At 41.8% G+C, this 16,857-nt stretch overlaps 1 protein-coding gene across 5 annotated transcripts in view; it reads left to right on the top strand.

Annotated features, from left to right (window-relative positions):
- The window catches only part of STAB1 (stabilin 1), a 225,585-nt gene that overhangs the window by 34,917 nt on the left and 173,811 nt on the right, over window positions 1-16,857 (top strand). For all 5 annotated transcript variants that reach the window (XM_059716085.1, XM_059716087.1, XM_059716084.1 and 2 more), the window contains 7 exons: window positions 3,137-3,283; window positions 4,555-4,617; window positions 6,061-6,174; window positions 6,683-6,736; window positions 9,350-9,430; window positions 10,164-10,322; window positions 13,586-13,648. In XM_059716085.1, coding sequence (XP_059572068.1) covers window positions 3,137-3,283; window positions 4,555-4,617; window positions 6,061-6,174; window positions 6,683-6,736; window positions 9,350-9,430; window positions 10,164-10,322; window positions 13,586-13,648 — 681 coding nt within the window. The remainder of the gene's footprint in view (window positions 1-3,136; window positions 3,284-4,554; window positions 4,618-6,060; window positions 6,175-6,682; window positions 6,737-9,349; window positions 9,431-10,163; window positions 10,323-13,585; window positions 13,649-16,857) is intronic.

Below are 16,857 nucleotides of genomic sequence, written 5' to 3'. Positions count from 1 at the left end.
GGCCGCAGCTGCCAGCTGCTTATCCCAGCTCTTAAAGTGGCAGACACCATAGGTGTTCTGCCGCATCCCTATATAACACATATGGTATTTGTTATATAATAATCTTAATTATTCAAACAAATTTGCATATTAATCAAACAAATTTGATATTAAGATCTTTAAATTTGTTGTTGTTGTGCAGCACCCCTCCAGCCTTCAAATCATTTTCTTTGCTTTCTTCAGAAGTCCTTCAGTCTCTATTGTATTGAGATGCCTAGGAGCAAGTACTTTATTTAAAGTAAGTTCTCACTGGTGCTGCAAACAGGAGAGGGAGACTAGAACGTATCTGTTTCCACTGTACTACAGATTTTCAGAGCAAATCTTGACAATATGCCTAAGACAGATTCCGTAGTGTCCCTAAAAAGGTACCATACTGAAGACTCATATTAGAAAAGGTTTTAAAGCCAACTTTGTGCTTTCCTGACTTGAGGGTGTATTTGGAGTCGAAGCAACCCCTAGATCCAGTCAAAGCTGCCTCAGAGGCTACTCTAACTTACAGCTGCCTATGAGTTGTTATACAATCCAGAATTGTGCTGACTACTCGTCTCCTGTCTTTATACAAGCCTCTTCATAGGGTCTGCCAGAAAGGCAATGTAGGACCTCAAGCCCCAGCTGTTATTTTCTATGGAGTAACTCCCGTTGCCTTTATCAGCATTTGTACACTGCTGGCAAGGCACATGAGGCAGGAGGAAGAGCCCCCTAACCATGATAGTGAATGACTTTATCGTATGTATACTTAATAAAATACTCAACAACATAGACTGTGTGTGTGTCTGTGTTAGTAAAGGCAGAAAGTCTCCTTTCCAGAGTGCCCTGTGGATCAGTATCTAATATAGTCTGAACTTTCGCTCTTCCAGTGTCTATCCCCCTCCCCCTGACTCCTTATTTTTGTCAGTCATAGTTCACCAGTTTTAATAATCCTGCTTTAGGATATATATTTTTTATTAGCTTATGTTTCCTGTTATCCATTGTCCTCTCTTCATTCTGTACTGTTGCCTTATATGAACCCTGACAGCTGGCCAAGGAACATCAGTGTTTCCCCTCTGAGTTTCCCATCCTTAGTCTTGAGTTCTTGCTTGTGATATTGGCCCTCTGCATTTATCAGAATGACAAAGTAGTATTAGGGGTAGTAAAATTTGAGCTGTGCTTTTCAGTGATATATTTTTTGTTTACCCAGGAGTCTTTTAATCTGGGAAGTCTGCCCTTCACCTTTCTTAGCTGTATCAGAGTTCGTAGTGATGTGAACTGGTGTTCAGAGCTGGGAGGAATTATTCAAAAACTCATAACAAAAATTAAAAGCACAGTAGATTGGAGCTATGCCTGTTTGGTTTTAGATTTCACATTTATGAATAATTGTGGAATATTAAGTTTCATCTTATTTATTTTAATTATGTATTACTTTATTTACTTCATCCGCCCCCAGTTCCCACCCCCAAAAGGCTCTGCGTACCTTACAATAAAAACAAAATAAATTATTCAAACAGATTAAATATTAAAATAAGTACCAGTAATAAAACAACTCCACAAACAATACAACAAAACTTAACCCTATCTGCTAAATGCTTGCCCAAATAAAGTCTTCCAATGGTTTTGGTAGATGTCCTTGGGCTCTGACATGCCTCAAGGGGAGAGAGTTCCACAGCTGAGGAGCTTCTACCGAGATGGACTTCCTGAGTATTTTTGCCTAACTAATTTGGTGCACAGATGGAATTTACAAGAGGTTGCTGTCAACTGACCTTAGGGATTGCAAAGAAAACATAAAGGAGGAGCTTGTCCTTTAGCTGTGGGGTATTCAGTGAAGAAAAATGTACATCAACAGTAGTATTTTTTAATATGAGACCAAATTGTTGATCATGCTACAACAGCCTTTCCTTGTTATCAGGATCTGATGCAGGTGATAGCCAAATCTTGTACAGTAGGCTTAATCCTAACTTCTGCTACCTTCATGCCCACAAAGATATAAGCAGATACAGGCTAGGAAAAGACATTGCGTTTGTCCGTGGACAAGTTGTGCCTGTGTTTGTCCCAGAACAGAAATATTCTGGGATTGACATGTACACATATCACCTAATCAGGGTTTAGAAAGCAATATGTGTACTGCCACTTTTTGATCAATGATAAAATTATTCAATCCCAGGATAACTGTTCAGATGTGCTTTACTATGCCTTGGGATAAATTGTTAGTATTTCTTATTCTGCAAACCTTTTTAGGACCCTGGAACAACAGACATGTACATCTGAATAATTGGACTTTGTCCTGGGATGAAATGGTGTATTCCAGGACAAATGTAACATCTGTTTGCAGCCACAGAGTCCCTCCTCATGTTTGGTAGTTCTAGGTGGCACCATGCTGAATTCTGAACTTGTATGATCCAGAGAGAGGCCCAGACCAGAACTCTGGTTCCAGTTTTGGGCAAGTCTAGTTCTAGATTTGAACTTCATGGCAATTGGTCTCACATCCAAGATGGACTTAACCAGACCCCAGAGTCTAAACATCCCTCAGATAGGAGTAAAATTTGGATCCAGCTATCAGTAGGGACCTATTTAATTCGCTGTTTCACGGATTTCACAGAACAGTGAAATCCACGATTGTACACAAAATCTGTGAAATCAACAAAAAACCTTAATAAAAATAAAATGCTGGCTCCCCAGTGGGAGCCAGTGGCCCTTGCTGCCAGGAGGGGAAGGCACCGTCTGGTAGGGTGGCACAAACAGCAGCAGGCAAGATGGTGGCTATCCCCTTGTCCCTCCTGCCCCTGCTGGGGCCTCTCTTCCAGTCAGCACCAAGGGGCAGGGCCTGTCTGCCCATCAGCACCGGGGGGTGGGGCCACCACAAAATGACCATGGAATTAGAACTTTATGTAACAATTAATACGATGAAAATTGGTATGTCCTTCCCGCCCCCTCCCCCCCTGCTGTTTAGATAGACCCCCTAGCTATCAGACCTTGAACCTGCTCATGTATGTACCTTTTCCATAGTAACACCAAATGACCTCATCATATTGGTGTTTTTATGATGGTAGATATTTTGCAAAGAGATGCTAAGAAAACTTCAATGTATTTTTTATAACCAAATCATCTTGTATCTTTATCTCAGCGCTACAGCAAAAGCTTCAGGTATCAAGATGTTCCAGGTGAATTGTATACTTTTCTCCAATGGAATTTACCAGCTGCCAATGGCATTATGCATATAGTTAACACTTTAAGGAAAAAGCCTACATTTAAAAACCTTGGGAACCCACAGGTACATTAATTTTTTTTTACTTCCAATTGTATGAAATATGATGATATTCCATTTAACAAGATTAGTTCTAGATGTCAGTCTTCTTAAATCAATGAGGCATGGGTTTTATGTATAGTGATATAATATAAGGTCTTCAGGTATTCAGATAACAGATGTTATAGATTATAAGATGGAAAGATAAAAGCATGTTAGTTCTGTGTTTCAAGCTCTCATTCCTGCTAGCTTGCAGTTACCTTAATCTCAGCTCTGGCCCTGAATCCTTTCCTCAAGACATGCATTTACCAGGTGCTTGAATAAAATTCTGGCACCAGATACTGAAGCATCTGCTGCAGGATAAGGGATAAGGCTTTTTTCTTCCTCACACCAAGTGTAGGAAAGCAAGAGCTCTCCCAGAGCACACCTTTGTGGAAGAATTACCCCATCAGGAGCTGGACTATAATAATTCTGGTGGTTACTATTACAGACCTACAATATTAGTGATGCCTTACTGGAACTGGGCCAAGCAGCAACATTAGCAAATGATGCCACCCTTTATATGACAGAGCCCCTGGAGAAATACTTTTTCCAGCTGGGATGGCAAGACAGAAAGCATTGTTTGCAATTGCTTTTCTATATCCATGCACATTTGGACACTCCCTTTCTCTTGTGAAACTAGCAGTGCAATGAATTCTAACTTTCAGATGGCAAAAGGAGCTTTTACACACACATGTGCATGCCCACACAATCTACAGAACTCTAACAAAGCAAAAATGTCTACCCTGCTGTCTTTACAAGAACTGATGACACTAGTTTTCTCTGCAGTGTGCATGCAGATCATGATGTCTGAGTATTGGGTCATCTTTTGATATGCAGAGAAAGATTATGTTAAAGCACTGTAAAAAGATTTCTACTACCTATACTACCTATATCCAAGAACAAATGGATTTTCAGATTAGCTGGAAAAAGCATTTGGATTGATTCCCCTCCCTCAGCTAATGAGTACTCATAACTCCTACTTAATCTGAGGAAGGCAGAAATCATGCATTGAAATCAGCAGAAGTTACAAGTCTGTGCCACATACGCAAATTGGTGTTGTGTGTGTAGGAATGAGTCTGTGGCCTAAAGTACCTAGGCTAGGTTACCCAGAATTTCTAAGTACACTAAAAAACTATAATATTCTATGATTTCTCTGTCAGAAAACCTGCAACCTTCTCCAAAATAGGAGGTATTCAAGTTCATGTTTTGACTTCCAGGCTATGCTTACCCCTTTCCACTTTTGGCTCTTCTTGCAGAAAACCATTGGTGAGATTCTTGCTTCAATGGAGATCTTCAGTCGATTTGAAACTATCCTAGAGGTGATCATGTGTCTGTCTCTTCTAGGGTGGTTCAGTATTGATTACACTGAATGATTGCTACATTACTCCTATCACAATCAGAATAGTGTTTCACATTTAAAAAAAACCATTAAAAATAGTATCAGTAACTTGATTTTCTTTAACTGACACATTTTTACAATGATACTACTTCTCTTGTATTTATTTATAAGGAAGTGTAGTGCAAGCAAAAGGTGCTAGTTTCACCTCTTCAGGCAATATATATATCTATATATCTATATATATCTGCAAAGTTAACACCAGCAACTGCAGTACAAGCCTCCCCCCAACACTGCCTTACACCTGACTAAAGCAATCCATCTATAGATGAAAGAAGAGAGTTTATATTCTATGGTTCATTCAGGCCTTGGCACCTCTCCTGGGACTGCCAATAATGACTTTGATCTATCTATAAGCAGTCCTTGATCTGTCCATTGGAACTACCAATTAGTGGCATATAAAAAACTGTACCTGAACTGTCTTTATGTGATAAACCATTGCAGCCACTCCCCTGAGTCAGGTTTGCATTGATGACTGACAGGGAAAGATTGTGCTGTTTTGTGTTGCTCCCCTGAGCTGTCCCATCCCCATGCTTTGTAACTCAGTTTTCCTCCCTCCAACATTTCTGTTTGCAGACAAATATCCCATCAAGTTACTTTTCAAGTTTGCAAAGTTAATAAATGTATCTTAAGAATATACATTTTGGTATATTTTCTATTTCTAGCTGTATAAAGGTATAGCTACAGCCATCGCATATGTATTCCTGTGTATCTAAAACTTGCATTAAGGAAGACCTAGTGAAGTACTGATTACTTATAGAAAAAACTATTAACACTGTAGCAACCACTGTATAATAGTACTTTCTCTGGCACCGTTGCATTCTTAAGGTACCTTCCTATCTGTGTATTAGCTTCTGACTCTTATCTTGGGGCATTTATAGGCATGCTCTGGGAGGCAGGGAGGTGGGGGGAGGAATGGTGCTTTAAGTAATCCAAGAGCCGTACTAAATAAAAGTGCTCAGACTATCACATGTATCAGTGTCCCTACACTGAAAAATGGCATCAGGGTGATTTGAACTAAAGCTGGCCTAATGAGTTTTAGTTTAAAGTGCCCCAACACCATTTTTCAGCACAGGGACACCGATACATGTGATGCTGGAGTCTGCTGGAGCACAGTACCATGCTCCAGCAGACTTGATTAACTGAGTCTGCTCCAATGCGCTGGAATTACAGTGCATCAGAGCAGCCTCCCTGCATGTGTATAGGAGCCCTTGGTGTCTAAGGCCCTTCCATATAAATGTGCATATCAGTAGTCTCTAGTGGATTGCATGGCTTCTCTTCTTCCTTTCTCAGATGTCTCTCTTCCACTAACTCCTCCTAGTTTTAATCTGAAATATTATGTTGCACTGGTTTTCAATATCTGCAGAACTGTGGCCTGCCTTCAATACTGGATGGACCAGGACCCTTTACTGTGTTTGTACCAAGCAATGAAGGGGTGGATAAGTTAAGAGATGGGCGGCTTATTTATCTCTTTACAGAGGTGAGATTTTAAGTGTTTGGGGAAGTCTTTAATTAGTTATGTTGCTTTATGTTTTGAAAGAGAGTCTTATCATCATCAAAGGATGGGGGATATATGTCCAGTTAGTAAGTCAAAATGGTACTGGTGCACTTTCTGGCCAACTCAGAATTTTATCTATGATTCAAGTGTACTTGATGAACTTACTTGAGCACAAAATTGCTTTTCCCATAGTTGAGTCACTTCTTCCCATTTCCTGTAATATTTTAGAAGAAAGGTTTTCCTTGCATGTTGATGTGACAATGACAGTTAAATCAGAAATTTAGCTATTTTGTTAAATTCAGATTTGTCATGATCTTTCCAATAAAGTTATTGTTAAAAAGCAACCAAAAAACCAACCAACCAAAGAAACAAACACGCATGCACTCGCTTTAAATTGCATGATTATCAGAATGCTTTATTTTAGTTGCCTCCTATTATTGCTAAATGTTGAGAGAGAGTATTTAATTATTACATCTGTCTCCTTCTTTAGGGTATAAACAAGCTTCAGGAGCTTGTGAAACACCACATCTACACTGTGGCAGCGGTAAGATATCTGTTTCTAGTTCATTGGAGTCCTTTTGACCAGTATCTAAGTAATCAGCAACTTGCCTACAATTCTTCTGGCTTTAGATACAATATGTGGCTATATTTGTCTCTAATTCTTGGGCAAGGGAAGAGAGAAATATATGTTCTATGTGCTGATTTAGTCAAACATTTATCATGGAAGTGCTCCCACTTACATAGGGACTGCTCTTATGCATACTGCTTAAAAAGCAGTATACATGAGTATGAGGGACAAACATGATGATCCAGAGAACTGAGGAAGGAAGTGGTCTAGGGAATGTTGCAGTGCTGTGGAGAAGTGAGGCTGGTGGCGACTACGTTTACACTGGTTTACACTGGTTTAGGAGTTCCAGAGAACTGAGGAAGGAAGTGGTCTAGAGAATGTTGCAGTATATGTACATGAGGATGCTATACTATACTATGAAAACTTAGTTTTAAGGTGCAGTCTTTCTCATTGTCACATTATCTTTAAATATATTGCCTCACAAAATCTGTTACAGACGAATGGTCTTTTGCCTTTTTTAATAACACACTATTTAGGATTTTCCAGTGCTTACTATTGCAATTTATTATAGAAGAAGGGCAACATTAAACAGGAGCTGTATATTTGTCTCTTTTGCTTTATTCAATAGAATGTGTCAAATTTTACTCCTGGTATTAGCTGTGTTGAAGTTAATAGACTTGTACAACTTGTACAAAGTTGAGATTTCTCTGCAACAACCAGCACTGTGTGTGCAAACCAAATAATTAGGGCTGTGCAAAATGGGCCCTATTCAATTCGGATTTGGCCCGAATTGGGGTCAGTGATTCAATCTGTTGATTCGGATCACTGTCCCTGATTCAATCTGGCTGAATCCGAATCTGAAGATTTGATGCTGATTCCACGAATCAGTGGCTCGGGCACAGGCACAGCTTTAAAAGTTTTTTCTACATACCTTGAGGTACCAGTGTGGCTCACGATCACTGCAGTGCAGGGGCAGATGGAGCGTCCCACAGGAGCATGGAGGGCTCTCCAGCGTGCTCGGCAGTGAACCTGGAGGTTGACAAGAAGTACTTCCGGTCCACTTCTGGGTCTGCCGGGGAGTGTGCTGGGGCCTCCCAGTGCCACCCCAACTCAGTGATCAGCCACAGGGGAACCCTGGGCACCCCTCCCAGACCCAGGAGGCACCAGTCGCCAAGTCAGGGAGGCATGTGGGGACCCCCCTGCGCACTCCCCAGTGAACCAGGAAGTGAACCGGAAGTGCTTCTTGGTCTGCTGCCGAGTGCACTAGGGAGCCCCTCGTGCTTCTCTGGGATGTTGCATTTGCCCCAGCACCACAGTGTTCAGAGCCCCTGCTACCTAGAGGTATGTAGAAAAAACATTTAAAGCTGTATCTACGTCCGAATTGCCAAATCTGTCCAAATCGATTCAGAGGGTTCCAAACCAATTCAAAGAGATTAAAGGGTCCTCTGATTCGATTTGGATTCGGAGATTGGGCCACCAAATCGAGCCAAATCTCCATCAAATCAAATCACGGACTGAAGTTTCACACAGCCCTACAAATAACTCATTCTGCTTCTTACAATATTTGCTTTCTCTCTAGCACTGAGTGAGGTTGAAGTAATGGGGAGCCAGATCCATCTTGCCCCGTAAAGTCCATCTCCAGACTCCTAAACCAGTGTAAATGTAGTCCCCACCAGCCTCACTTCTCCACAGCACTGCAACATTCCCTAGACCACTTCCTTCCTCAGTTCTCTGCTTGTCCCTCATACTAGGGTTCTGACCTATTCTATGGCAACAGTTGCTCCTCAGTCTCTTAGTTAGTGGAAGCTTATACTGGGAAATTCCTTTACTCCCACCAGGAGCTGTCCAGAACCAGTTCACAAGCCTGAAACATATTGCTACTTCAGCTATCCAGCATGTCCTGAAACCCTTTCCCTAATTCATAGCTTTTATAATCTAAGGGATAGAGCAGTAAATTGTCTGATATCAGTCTTAAAGAGCCCTGGACTTCACGCGTTCCTTTCTGCTACTGCTGTGCAGGGTTTCCTAACTCCATCACACTCCTTTTATTACTAAAAAAAAAAATGTTACTAGATGGATGCAGTGGGAAACCAAGCAACCTACAGTAATTTTCCAGTATGCTTTGTAATAGGCAATGAGCATATAAACCAGTAGTTTTAGCACTTTATTTTTATGTTTTACAAACATGCTCTGGATAACTCCTTAGCTAGTCTGAGTTTTTGAACATGCTATCAACTGTATTCATTGTGGAAAAGAAATTATGCTACAGTGTCAAATTTACAAAAAGAAAAAAATGAAGAGAAGGCCATTAATATGATTTCTATTTCAAATATTGCATGTGATTGATACAGTGCCCTGGACTTCTCTTTTAGCCATATATGTATTTTCTAGACATTTGATAAAGTTTAATTATTTAAAGTCAACTGTTTAAAAATAGTTTATGGAGGGAGTTTTGTAACTATTCAAAAATGTATTCAACCCTATCCTCTACTTAGATTAATTTCTCTTTCATAGCATTGTCATATATACACATAATGTATTGCAAATATATATAATATATATCTTCACATGTGTGTAAAAAAATTTCAGGTGACTGTGGAGAAGCTGCTGATGATGCCACATATTATAACCATGGCAAACCAGATAGTGACCATCAATATTAGCACAGATGTAAGTATCATATGGTGATTTGCAACCATCTCTGCTACTCCCTGTGCCTAAAAAATTAGATTTATTTAAAGCTGTAAAGTGTATTTTCTTCTTATGCCCTATGCATGACGCTCATTAAGAATGATGGGTATTATGTATTTATTATCTGAGACTGAACAAAGTGTCTATATCCCACTTTAGCTCTAGAAATTTGTTATGTTTTAGTCAGTAGGCACATTGACATGAGATACTTACTGTGAAGTTCCCTATTTAGCTCCACAGTAGAGCATCTTCTCCATCTCCATGTGTGAAGCTATTAGTCCAGAGTAAACTAATTAACTCTGCCATATGTTAGTGCTGCTCAGTATCTGTACTATCCTATGGTGGAGTTATTTACTCTGCTGCGATGCATGTGTAGTCAGTGACTATGGCCGGCTAGGGCATGAGGGTGCTACAATGTGGGTCTGTCTGCTGGCTTGCCTCATGTCTCTGCCAGCCCCTCGGCAGCATCTTAAGCCAGAATAGCCCTGGGCTGGCAGGCTGACTCCCTGGGTACCCTCCCAACCAGGGCTGCGCTGCCCTGGCTCAACGTGCTGCAGTCCCAGGTGCACATTTAAATGCCGTGCCTAGGAACAGTAAACTACTGTGCAACTGCACAAGAGTTTATTTAGATGGGTTAATTTCATGTGTAGATGAGCCCAGAATCTCCCAGTAAGAGAGAGTATAACGTAGAATTTTTGTATTTCTGTAACAGGGAAGAATTCTGTTGACTGATTCTGGAATTCCCTTAAATATGAAGAACATTGTGGCATCTAATGGAATCATTCATACTTTGGATGGCATCTTCATTCCTTCTTCAATAATCCCCATTCTGCCACAGAGATGCAATGAAGTACAGCATACCATTGTAACAGTAAGTGATTTTTTTTTTCATTCTTTCTGAAGTGACTACTACAGAAAAGAAATAAAGCTCTTGGTTAAGTTGTAGAATAGACTATAATTGACCTGACAAGTTAAGTCAGTGTATTCACATGTAAGAAATTTAATTTACCCTGTTTAATCCTCAACATTAGGCTGCTTGCTGAAGTAGCCAATATAAGCAGTTCCTCCGCTACCATTTCCACATAATATTACTGAGAAGTCAGCTATTTTCTCTTAGGAATTTTTTATAAGAAACTAAAAATACTACTTTTATCTTCATATTATATATATATATATATATATATATATATATATATGATTCAGAAAGAAATTTGGCTTCTTAAGACCTCTTTTTGGTAATCAAGTTTCAATCTTCTCTGCTAACTAGTTTGATAATGTTATTAAATGGATCTGAACATCCATGTCCTATGAGGTTGATCTGGGATATAATGGGCATGTCTACGTGTCACCATATGGTGATGTTGCTACAGTGACATGCTTTAGCACAGTGGTCTCCAACCTTTTTAAGGTGAAGATCACTTTTTGAGGTAAAGTACAATCCAGGATCTACTCTGCAGCTTTGGGCTCATGGCACAAAGCTCAGCACGCAGCAGCAGCCACCTTGCCCCATGCACAGATTGGGAGGGCACATGCCCTCCACCAGGGTGCATACAGCAGCAGGAGCACCCCCTAGAGAGCGCTTCTTCCGTGGCACGGGACTGAGCTGCCAGGCAGACGGGCCCTGTAGGAGGGGCCGCGACCACTCTGCCCAGCTCTGCGGAGCCCCACAAAGCGTGGGGCCTGGGGTGATTGCTTCGATTCACCCTACCCAAGGGACAGCTCTGGGTAGGGGAGACTGGGGCCAGCATCTGGGCAGGCCCCAGCAGCCTTACCTGGGGGCCTTCCAGGGTGCAGGGTGGCTATCTGGGCATGTGGAGCCTGGCTAGCAGCCACAGTGAGGTTTCTGGCCAACCAGGCTCTGGTTTTGGACAGCACACACTGCAGCCACATGCGGCACTCCCCTTTTTTTTATACTGGAATTTTCTGGTATCTAATATTGCTTATGTGCTGCAAATACGCAGTGCGGAGAACATTTTCACATTTGCTGCAAAGTGCACGTTCCTGCTTATCTGAACGTGCCCACTGAGATTATGGAAGGTAGAAGTACATTTGATGCTAACAAATTTAAGTTTTTTCATAGTGTCAGATGTGGGGTGCAGTGTAACAGGGGTCCCAACCCCTGTTACAGAGAGTGGGGCCAGGCAGCAGTTCTAAAGGGTTGCAGGACTCTAGTTTGTAAACTGCAGGTGGCAAAGAGGCAGACTGCAGAGCTATAATCCTGCCACTATGGTGCAGGATGCAGGGGCAGATAAGGAGCAGAACAGCAATCCTGCTAATTAGTAAAGGAGGAATCCCTCCGCCCCATTTGGATAAGGGAGCCTGATGACCAAAAGGAGCAGAGCCAGGTAGGGGATTTAAACAGAGCTCCAGAGCAGGAGAGTCAGATTGGCAGAGATCCTGAAGGAAGAAGCAGCTCTGGGGAGAGTATCATAGAGATAAGTTCATAAATTATGCTGCATGTGATGTTTCTGTTTTTGCCCATGAGGCATGGGAGTGTCTGAAGGGGAGATGAGAGGACTGGGAAAGACCTCTTGATTTTGAAGAAGTGAGCTAGGGGAGACTGAGGCCTTGGGGAGGGGAGATAGAGAGTGTAAAAGAGAATCTTAACTGTGGACAGTTGCAAAGTGGGGCTGGAAAAGAACCGTAACTGAGTGGGCCACCGGAAGCTCACAGCATTTTGTGGGAGTGGGCTATCAGAGGCCCCAGGACCTTGTGTAAGTATGCTGACTGAGGCCATTTTGAGGATTGAGACCCTGCTGAGAATCAGAGTTAAAAGATCATGGCAGAATGAGGTGGTCCAGTAGCAAGTCTTACCTACAGAATTGCACTGGTATTTTAAGGTTGCCCTTAAAATTTACCTCTCAAATTTATATAAATTTTCCATCAAGGTGTGGTAGGCAAGATCAGGGTGGTACGCCTGGGAAGACAGAGTGAGAAACAGGATTTGTATGGCCATTAGGGGGCATCACAACCACCAGAGGTGGATCCTGTTATATGCAGGTAGAATAGTTAAAGTGTCTCCCTTCTGGGTCCAGAGGCATGAATTTGAGTCTTGCTCCAGACTTGTGCCAGAGGTTCCCTACCCTAGTTGACCCAGCTGGAATTGGGTACCTGGTCATTTGGGCTGAGGAGTCAAAGGAAACAAGATGTGATACTAGCCCTCCCAATGGCTCCAAAAACTCCTGTTTCTTAACTATGTTGACTCAATGGGCCATCAACCCTCAGGTGGGCCACTGAGCTTTTTTTTAATATGCTCTCATCCTGCAATTAAATATCTGCATAATATAGGGAATCTCACAACATTGTAAACACCCTGCATGAGCAGAGTCTTGTGGTCTTTATTTTGAATCTTTGTCACAACTTGTGTCTAGCATTTAGGCACTGACAGGTTGACAGGGATACTAGAAAGAGCTCTGTTAAAGTATATGGAATGGCACACCAGTACAAAGTCTACTATTTTACATCTCATTGGCTGCCTATACACATCCTTGGGGGTGGGGGTTGAGTGTTTTAATTAGAGCAGTTCCGGGACAGCGGCTTTAATTAAAATGGCTTACTGTCACGTATATTAAGCCCCAGCATGCTTTAAATTTGTTTCAGGGCACTTTATCTAAAGCTTATTCAATGAGGTTTAGATAAAGTGCCCCCACAGTCAGTTTAAAATGTGTGGGGGCTTAATGCACATGATGGTGAGGTGACACAGGAGTGTTCTAATTAGAACATGGAGCAGACTCAATGAATAGTTCTAGTTAGAACATGAACATGGAGCAGACTAGACTAATGCGTTCTAGTTAGAACATGCACAAGCAAGTGTATAGTCAGCCATTATTCAATTGTGGCCATGAAAATGACTCAGAAGTAACAGAAGATTCCCTACAGTTTCATGGAATAATGGAATTTAGAGCACATGCTCTCCAGCATAACTACTGAATATCCAGCATTAAGCCTGAATATTTGTTAGCCAAAAGGGTTCTAGGGTTACATACTCATATTGCATTGATGAATCTGCATTACTGCCAGCCTGTATGTATTTTCATATATGTCTTTGTTTGGGAGAATTAAAATGAGGTTACATTTGAGAAAATGTGTTTCTTCTTTTTCTTCTTCTTTTTTTTTTTTTTTTTTTTGCAACAGGGCAGTTGTGTTGATTGCAAAGCCTTGAACACCAGCCTTTGCCCACCTTACAGCACAGAAGTGGTAAATACCTTTTATTATTTCTGCTTATATTAGCACCCATAGTGCTTTCAGGCACCATACAGGCACATAAAAAGAGACAGTCTCTCCCCCAAAGAGCATACAGACAAAGTATCAGAAGGGAACAGAGGCACAGAGAGGGGAAGTACTGTATTTACTCGAATACAAGACAAAGTTTTCCCCTGCAATTGGTATGGGGAAAAAAAAGCCCCTCATCTTATAATCGCATACAAGGACACCTCACTAAATATATTGTCTATCATTAAACCACTGCCAAAAGCAGCATGTGCTCAGCAATGGAAACTAAATAAGAAGGGGTGTGAACATAACTAAATTATGTAAGAAACATACAGCCAACTAAGCCCAGGAGTAAGGGGGTGGGAAGAGGGAAAAAAGGCGGGGGGTGCAATGCTTATATAGCAAAGCATATACAAGAGACCTCACACAACAGTGGGGGTGGGGGGCGGTTGTAAACACATTCAAGTAAGGAGGTGGGTTGTAAGCACACACAGATTTACAAATAGATACAGTTGTGGGGGTAGGGAAGAGTCCAGAATTTAGAATGTCCTTGGAATCCTCTAGGTGTAGCAGCGGGGGTAGTCAGGCAGTCCCCCCTCTGTATTGCTTCTGGTCAGTGGCTGGCTCTTCTCAGTTAAGAGAATTTGGAACTGATTTGTGTGATTTGGCCTGATTATATATATATGTGCCAAAGGTGCTGCTCAAAAGTGTGTTTAAAAAACACCTGTACTAAAACTTGCAGCAGTTTCAAAAAAAGGTAACGTTCAACAATTCTGGATTATCTAAGTTCATGGGTGCTCTATGCAAATTGCTACAACTATGTTTAATTTCAAGGTTATTGTTTTCAAATTTGCTCCTCACTTCCATGTACTCAGGGAGAGCAGGGTCTGCCAGGAAGGGGTGGGGGAAGGGATTCCAGGGAAAAAGTTGTGGGGAAGCAGAGAATGAGAGGCTACCTGATTCCTCAGATTTGTTTTCCATGCTGTAGCAGTGCGGGGGGGTGGGGGACAACACACAAATTCAAGGGAACCCTCCAAAAATTAGATTCTATGCATGGAAAATTATAATTTTATACATTTTCCATAGATAGAATCTAATTATTGGGGGGGGAGGGATTGTCTTATAATCAGGGTCATCTTCTATTCAAGTAAATACAGTAGTTTATTTAAGGTCAAGCAGAGAAGGTTGTTGCATATTTGTTAATAGAACCCAGGTCTCCTTGATCCCAGTTCAGTGCTTTGCTCAGTAGTCTGTGCTGCCTCCTGTTCTGAAGTACGCAGAACACATTAGAGAGAGCCACGACATACTCTAAAATATTAAGTAAAATTGTAGATTTCTTGCTTCCAACAACCTCACTCTTAGCACAGGCAGAACATTTTCTACCGTTCTTGAATTCGCACAGGCTTGGGGTTCCACCATTACACTCGTGCCATTTTCAACCTGCCACTTAGTAGAATCCCCAAGCTTGATTTTCTGAGGACCATGTTTCTGTTTTCTAGTGTGAAAGTACCTGCTTGTATCATGGTTATGGAAGATTATGCAGTAAACCTGCTGTGTTGCAGACAAATGGGAGCTTGCAACTCTCAGTTCATGGAAACTGACACGTTGAGTCTATAATCCCATTGGCTATGAAAGACTCAGTCAGTGACTGGATCCTGCTTAGTTGGATGTATATCATACCTGTCAAATGAGATTAAATCTGGATGCATCTACATGTATATATCAATGCAATACAATAAACTCCTCATTTATCACCCTGGAGTTTATTGGCATGTTTACACAGGCTCCTGGGACTGCAGAACACTGAGCTGGGGCAGACCAGCCCCAGCTAGCAGGGAGTCCACGGGGTCAGACTGCCAGCTCAGGGCTGCTCTGCCCCAGCTGAACATGCTGCAGAGGGTGTGGCTGAGGCATGACGGTGGTTGAGTGCAGGACTAGATGGCACACCGAAGCACTTTTGTGCCCCAGCCAGATCAGCATCTACATGTGCGCTGCTGTGGAGTAAAAAGCTCTGCAGCAGGGTAGTACTTGTATTTAGAAATTACCACTCTGCTGCAGAGTTTATTAATTTACTTCAGCCTAGTAGCTCTGCATGTGTAGATGCTGAGACATTTACTGCGGAACTAATTTGTCAACAGCAGTAAACGTCTCACATAGGCGCATTTTTTTTTTTTGAAGGGGGAGTTGGGTTCTATCTGCTTTGCTGTCAGTTTCAGTGTTTGGGGGTCACAAATTCATTGTCACAAAGTGGTGTTACCTAGTCTCATTTACATCAGTAGGTTCACTTTTAGCAAAAGGTCAAATCCTGGAGTCAACTTTGCCTGAGTTAAGGGTGTAGGTCTGTAGGAGCAGACCCAGACCAATAGATAAGGCAGGAGAAGATTTTCTCTGAATCACCTATGTGACTTAAGTTCCATTTTCAAATGGCATTTTGGACCCTAAGTTTTATTAAATATCAATATACTTTAGAGGCCTCACTCCCTCCCTACCTAAGAAGTTATATTTATTTAAATATAACTTTATTTTGGAGGATAAGCAACCTTTTGTCAACACACAGAGGTTTGTGTTCCAAGTTATCTGGCATCATATCTTGCAATAATTTATCTATTTTGGAAATGAAAACTCTATTCTGCAATTAGGTTTTTTTCTCAGGATAAAAAGATGCAAAGGGGCAGCTACCACATTTTGGTTTAACCATTCTGTTTTTGACAGACTTCCAGCAATTATCTCATGCTTCAGTATCTCTCACTTGAATTAGCCTGTTTCACTTGTGTACTGTCAGCTGCTCTACTTTTCTCAGCAGGGTAAATAAGCTTACAATGGGCTTAAAACATCCCATATACCATAACTTGCCATAGGTAATTCTGGCTTGCACACTGCAAAGAAAAGCAAAGCAGTTTCTTAGAGCATCCACCATAGGTGGTCTTTTCCTTTCCCTCTTGCACTAGCTGTGGGGGCACAACCCTGGTTTTAGCGGTGAGTAGGACAACTGTCCAAGGATCAAGAGCATCTTAGGTTAAGCTGGTGAAAAATGGGAGCTGGGGTGGCATGGCCCTAAGATGTATGGGTAATAGCCTTGAGGTTGTAGGTTCAAGGTCACAACAGCAGTACTTATGGTGTGGCTGTGGCGGGCCAGTAGGGGGAGCTCCTGTGTTGAGCTGCCCACCTCCCTGCGCCTGCCCACCTTCCAGGCT

Source organism: Alligator mississippiensis, chromosome 12 (assembly GCF_030867095.1).
Source record: "Alligator mississippiensis isolate rAllMis1 chromosome 12, rAllMis1, whole genome shotgun sequence".
Lineage (NCBI taxonomy): Eukaryota > Metazoa > Chordata > Crocodylia > Alligatoridae > Alligator > Alligator mississippiensis.
Note: the sequence above shows the minus strand (reverse complement) of the source record. Positions and strands in the feature narration are given on the sequence as shown.